The 6,529-nt window shown below is 43.5% G+C and overlaps 2 protein-coding genes across 6 annotated transcripts in view; one reads left to right on the forward strand and one right to left on the reverse strand.

The window, feature by feature from the left end:
- Positions 1–6,529, reverse strand: part of ATP5PF (ATP synthase peripheral stalk subunit F6) — an 8,456-nt gene that overhangs the window by 1,269 nt on the left and 658 nt on the right. The window contains exons 1-2 of one of the 3 annotated variants that reach the window (XM_027775370.1): positions 5,937–5,956; positions 2,383–2,561 (exon numbers count right to left, since the gene is read on the reverse strand). In XM_027775370.1, coding sequence (XP_027631171.1) covers positions 2,383–2,546 — 164 coding nt within the window. In that variant the 5' untranslated portion in view covers positions 2,547–2,561; positions 5,937–5,956. The other 2 variants (XM_006157699.3, XM_006157700.3) reach the window with 2 other exon arrangements.
- Positions 5,981–6,529, forward strand: part of GABPA (GA binding protein transcription factor subunit alpha) — a 46,821-nt gene continuing 46,272 nt past the window's right edge. For 2 of the 3 annotated variants that reach the window (XM_006157690.3, XM_027775369.1), the window contains exon 1: positions 6,354–6,520. The gene's annotated coding sequence lies outside the window, so the exon portion shown is untranslated. Of the gene's footprint in view, positions 6,016–6,353; positions 6,521–6,529 lie in introns of those variants that run through there. The other variant, XM_006157698.3, reaches the window with a different exon arrangement.

Below are 6,529 nucleotides of genomic sequence, written 5' to 3' on the forward strand. Positions count from 1 at the left end.
AAATATTTGGTGAGGCTGACATAAAAGAGCTAACTTGAAACGAATCTCCAACATTCATAGTTTGTTGATGTCAAGGATACTTACTAAGTCAGAATCTCTCAGGAGCTAAGTTGCAATAAGGTGTAATGGTGAAGTCTTATGATCTCTAGAGCCAAAGACTAGTCCTACATGAATTTCAGCTCTATCATTTAACAAGCATAAACCAGAGCAAGATATGAAGCACTCTAAACTTTAATTTCCACATCTAAAAATGAGAGTCCTACCAAATGGTGTTTAAAAATGAAAGATAATGCACATGTACCATTCAGTCTATTGCCTGCCATACAGTGAGCACTCAGTAAATGTTACTTAATCTTCTTTTCTTTTAATTTGCCAGAGGGCATGTGTCTATGACAGAGAAAGAGAGGAGAGGAAGAAAGTCTCTCTCAATGGAAATGTGGTCATGCCACAATCTCTTCTCTTCCATTTTCCTACTGTATTGGGATTTGGGCATACGTGCACACACGCCTGACATGTTTTTCGAGCTGCTGGAGCCCGTATTTGAAAAGCATTCGCAAAGTGGGATTTAGTTCCCTGAACCACTAAGACATGGGGCCAGCCTGGGTTATCTGTACTTATGATCTACTCTATATCAGTCATCACGAAATAGCTTTTAAAAGATTGTAGCAAGTCTAATATGGATAGCAAAGAAGCGAGTTAGTTCCTACCCTCAGATTTCACAATTTAGATGAAAAAAAATAGTATGTATTTACACATATGCTCTGAGGGGGTTATGGAACAAACTTCAAAAATATAGTTTAATAATAACCTGTTCAAACTGCAAACAAATTACTCGTTAACCCAATCAGAGATTTCCATTTAAAAAGGGTGGCATTTGGGCCAGCTCCACTATAGCAGTAATGTGCTGCTCAAGAGAAGCTGGATCCCACATGGTGACCATGGTTGTAATCCTTGGCCCTGTTAGCTTGAAACTTGCAAGGCATGCATGCGAGTGTCCAAGATCCAATGGGCTGGAGGACTGGAGAAAGGTAATCGCGTAATGTGAATATACACTGCAACATACCCAGAGCTTTCTCTCTCCCCCATGCATGTGTTCGATCATGAATACAGAAAAAAATAAAAAAGGAGGAATTAAGATAATCATGCAGATATGGGGGCAGATTTTAATTTGAAGCATTCTAAGAGGAAAACGGTCAAGCCATGTAATAAATGGTTGGCTCTATGTGGGAAACACTAAGCAGATGGGAAAACCAGCAAAGCCCAGACCATTGCAGGCCTGAGATGTTATATCTGGGAGTCTGTATTTTTATTTGCTACTCAATAAAATGACAGAATTACAGTTGGGTTTTGGGAAGACAACTGCAGTATATCATGGACCATCAGCAGCTCCAGTGAGGTAGATAGAATTCATTCTTCAAATATATTCTTCTGTGTACATTATAAGTTACAGCCTGTTAGTGAACAAAGAAAGGGGGGGGGTCTTCAAAAAGTTCATGGAAAATATATATTATTAGAAAATTGCAAAGATTTAAACATTTTTTTGCACCAAAATAAACTTGTACTTTAATCCCATTCTCCACAAACATTTTGAAGTCCCCTCATAAATTGAAGAAGTTTACAAGTAACAATTTCTTCAAGATAATACTTTTGCATATGCCAATGACCAAAATATAGCGTCTCATTTATGTTAAAGAATGTCCACAAAACACACATAAACAGGTCCAGTCCCATAGCCAACAGTTAAGCCCTGAGCTTAAGGAGCTGAATCCTATGTAGCTGACTGTGGTTCAAATCGCAGTCCCAGTGACTTAAAAATACATGCTGGGCTCATGTGCACACACACATCCTAAGTCCTGATAGGATGAAGAAATGGAGGAAAAAGTATAACTGCACAAACATGTCCCATGGAGGGGGTGCATTCTCCATCTGGTGTTAGCACACTCTTGCAATTAAAAATAATACACAACTTCAGTTTAGAACTTGTTATTGATATTTCTTGTATGGACTCAATTTATTTTTTTAACTAGTACTGTTCAATAGAACTTTCTGCGATGATACACATACTCTGCATCTATGTAGTCCATACAGTAGCTGCCATAGCCATATCTGAATATTGAGCACTAGAAATATGGCTAAGGCCGGGGCCGGCAGGTGGCATAGTGGTTGAGGGCTCTGGACTCCCACATGGCAAACTGCAGTTTGAGTTCCAGACCTGGGAGCTAGCTTTCTCACTTTCTCTCCCCCTACCAGTCAAATTAAATAAATAAATAAAGATAAAAATTTAGATACTTTCAAACATGAAGGAATTTTCTTATTACCATCCTGAAACATATTACTTTGAGTATTTATATTTACATCATGGTGGATTATCTACACACTTACTGTCGTTTAGATTTGTATTCTCTAATCTTGTCCACAAACAGTTTCTGTACAGGGTCAAGTTCCTTATTAAATGCCACTGCTGTGACACCAATGTTCCTCCGCAAATGGACTGAGACTGCTGATCGAATGATGGAGGAGAACCTGAAGAGTCTCTGAAGAATCATGGTGACTCTTTGTTACTGAAAACAAGCAATAGGCTATTAAAACAGGTTGCGAGAAAATACATACACACATTATATATCTCTAAGCACACCACCCAGTGTGAATCTAATTCTACTGATTACTACAGAACTAAATCATGTAAGAAATTAGTCTACACCTGACCACAGTCCCCTTCCCCCCCTTCATTCCCTATTCTAGGTTTGTTTCTTAACCAAAAGGCCCTGGGACCTAGGAGCAGTTGGGAAGGACACAGGCCTCAGGCTTCACTAAGATTAGGGCAGAAAATCTGGGAGGGCTGATTCTTCTTCCATGAACTTAAGCCTCAGAGCAGAGGAAATAGCTGAGGTAAGCTGTAATAACTCTGCCCACTCCCAACAGGAAAAGAACACTGGCCCCAAACTGAAGTGCTAGGTTCCCCGACAGCCTCAATAAGCCAAAAGGGAGCAGGGCAGGAGACTAGAAACAGTTACCTCAGCCAGAAATGACAGACAAGAATCCGTCTTCACAGGCCCAGAGGGAGGGAAATTGTTATTACAACTGCAGGATTCCAGACATTCAAGAACACAGAAACAACCAAGTCAAAGTCCAAAAGAACTAGCAAGGAAAAAATAGCAACAAGCCCAACTGAGCCCTACAAAGAAGGTAGGGAAGATCAGGCAGTAGAACCTCATCAGAAATATAGAATTTGCAAATGAGCTAAAAGCCTGAATTTAAAAAAGAAGGAAAAAGCTTCCTGAAGCTAAAATACATCATTTTCTAAATAAAACATTTGAATAGAGATGATCCCTGTTGAGACCTGACTTAGTGACTTCAAGATAATATGCAAAAAATAATTCCAAATTACAACAAATATACACAAACAGAAATTTCAGAAGAGACAAAGAAGTTGTTAGTTTGGGCTGACCTCTTGTACCAGTCCCAACAGACCAAACCAATATGGAGTCACTCATGCTCAAGTTTCACTCCACCAAGCAGAAACTAAATTATTTATCTTGCTGTAGGTGAGATCAGGAGAGCATGATAATGACCAAATCCCCAAACAGGCTAGTTTTGGATGTGATGGTAAGAAAGTTCCCTCCCCCGTTTTAATCTTCAAAAGTAAAAATAGCTCTAAAATGACCAATATGCTTTTTGTATTCTTTTGTTTCTGCTTTCCTCAGCCAGGCTTCTCTCTTCTCTGCTCAGTTCATGAGAACATTCATTGTATTCTATAAAATAAGGTGTAACAGGATGAAGTGTTATCTGAATCTAGAATTACAAATAAAAGCCAAATCAGATCTTTATACAAACTGTGTTATTGATCTACAGTAATACGGATCCCAGGAATAAGCACCAGAAACTTCTATAACAATTCAATAGAGTATTTTATACCTACTGAATTTAAAGATAAAAAAAATTAGGGGCCAGCAGTTGACTTAAAGGCTATGTCACTGTACTCCCATGTAGTCAACCATGGTTCCAGTCCCAGACCCGGAGGCTTAAACTCATACTGGGCAAGTGTACATGCGTGCCCAAGATCCCGAGAGGAGAATGGAGAAGGGACTGCAGGGTGGCTATCCCCCAGAGGGGTGATTTCTCACATTCTGTCTCTCCGGCAAGCACATGCGCCCTATAGCCAAAACCTCTCAAAGAAAAATTAGAACTTGTATTTTGCTCACTTTCATTGTTTTGTTTGTTTTTTATTTCTTTATTTTTTGAGAGGTTTTGGCTATAGGGCATGTGAGAGAGAGCAGAGAGAGAGAAAGGGAAAGCAAGAAAGCAAGTCCCCAGGTCCAGGACTCAAACCACAGTTGGCCCCGTGAGAATCTAGTGCCTCCAACCACCATGCCACCTGCCAGCCCCTGATTAAAAAGTTTTTAATACAATGCTCTTACACTTCACCAGAGGAAAATACTTGAGAAAAAGAGAAAGAAGGAAACTGAGAAAAGACTACAAGCAGACAAATGACTTTGCAAGGTGCCACTTATCTTCATGTTTTGCACATACAGAAACAGTCTTACAGGTCAAGTGCCTGGCCCAAGGTTATACAGTAGGATCTGACTCAACAGAAATATATTAAATGTTGCACAAGTCAGTGTCTATTTCCCCTCCCAGCAACCTAAAAGACATGCTTAACACTCAGCAATAAGACCACATAATTGTTCAGCTTTACTACTTTGCAAAGTACTTTCATATATTTTCTTCCCTTGGATCCTTACAGCAGCATTCTTGGGAAAATGTTCTTATCCCTGCTTTACAGATGAGAAAACTATGCCTAAGAAAGGCTATTAAACTACCCATATTCCCACAATTGGCTCCAAGGTTGAGTACAAATCATGTTATTCCTACTGCAACATGGGTGAAATCCATTTTCATTTTTTGGAATAATCTATCATCTAAGTATTGACGACCATACTTCTTTTTTGCTGAACCCCAAATCGATATATGCAACAGCTCCTACACCCTCATAAGTCCTACAAACGCCTCTAAAAATTGAACATATAATCTCACATCAAAACTAGCTCCTTCTCAATTTTTTCCATTGATTAATGAGTGTGGCTTGTTCACTGTCATGCCGAAACTGTAAAATACCATATTCGAAAAATTCTCTCGATTCGAGTACCATTTGTGTCACGAAAGCGTACCATAGGGATGAGAGTCAGAAAGACTGGAGAAAGCAAGAGAAAAAGGTGGAGCCTGCACAGAGGTCCTGTGGGAGGGAGCATGGCTCTATTTACAGATGAACCCGCCAAAGGTTAGTCCAATCCCTGCCTCTTCACTACTATTCCTAAAGTCAACTACAAACTTGCCTAACAACAGCACCACCAACGTTTTTCGGTGAAATGTAAGTTTTAAAAAGGTCATTATTATCCTGCTCCCTCTTATGGTGCACGTCCTGCTTAAACCGTTCAGAAGACTCGTCAGCTTGTCCCGGGTGGGCCCGCCAGGCCGCCGACCTGCGCTGCGCTCCTGACCTTGGGCTGCCCGAGCCGAGCTACGGGCCCGAGACTGGTCTCCCTGCCTCCCTGCCTCCCGCGCCTCTCGGGTTTGCCCTCAAAATGAGTATCATGATTCCTATTTATTCAGTCTACGAATAACTTCAAGGCCTAATCGCCTCGAGGTCTGCTGTGACCTCCAGGTCACTCCTAAAGGTGCCCAGACACAGGGCTGCTCTCTCTTCCCAGTCGGGCAGAGGTGAACGGCAGCCCGGGCCCCGGGAAGAAACCCAGGATCGGAGTCCCGAGAGGCCAGGCTGGTCTAACTACCCTCCCAGTCACCTTGCACTCAGTCCCGAGCTGCCAGAGCCACCGCCGCCGCCACCGTTCTACTTCCGGCACTGGCCCCGCCCCATCCCCCGCCTATCCGCCGTCGCAATGCATTGTGGGCCGCCGTTTCAGTCGGTCGACGCTCACCGGACAGGAAGCGTCTCGAAGACAGCGCGACCGGACGGCTCTAGGTGAGACAGAGCCAAACAGGAGGAGGAAGTGGAGGGTAAGTGCTTCCGGGTCCTCTGGCCAAGTGTCCGCCATCTTTTCTTCGCCTAATTTGATCCGCTTTTTTCTTTCTGGAAACCTTGCTCTGAACGCATGCGCACTTTGAGTAGCCGCTCCCTTGGCTCAAGTCCCCACTGAAAGAGCATCAAACAACTGTTCCGTGGGGTTGTTGAGTGTATGGTTTATACAGGGAGAATGAGAACGTAAAACAGACCGGATTGGGGCGTTGTGCTTCCTTGTGCCTCGTGAGCCTCCGTTGCCTAGGGGGTTCGTGTCGCGCGCCCTGCTGGGAGTTGTAGTCCTGGACCCGGGGGTGCCTGGGAGGCGGGAGGGGGGTTGGGGTTGGTCGGCGCCGATTCCGCGGGAAGGGCCTGAGGGCCTCACACTTCAAGTCGTGGGAGCTGCAGGTCTTACCCGGAGGGACGCGCACGTGGAGCCTGCGTCGTTGCCGTTCCCAGCCGGCTCTGGAGCGCGGGCGGGGGCGACAGGCCGATCCGGAGCGGGGGAGTGCG

Source organism: Tupaia chinensis, unplaced genomic scaffold (assembly GCF_000334495.1).
Source record: "Tupaia chinensis unplaced genomic scaffold, TupChi_1.0 Scaffold000557_1, whole genome shotgun sequence".
Lineage (NCBI taxonomy): Eukaryota > Metazoa > Chordata > Mammalia > Scandentia > Tupaiidae > Tupaia > Tupaia belangeri.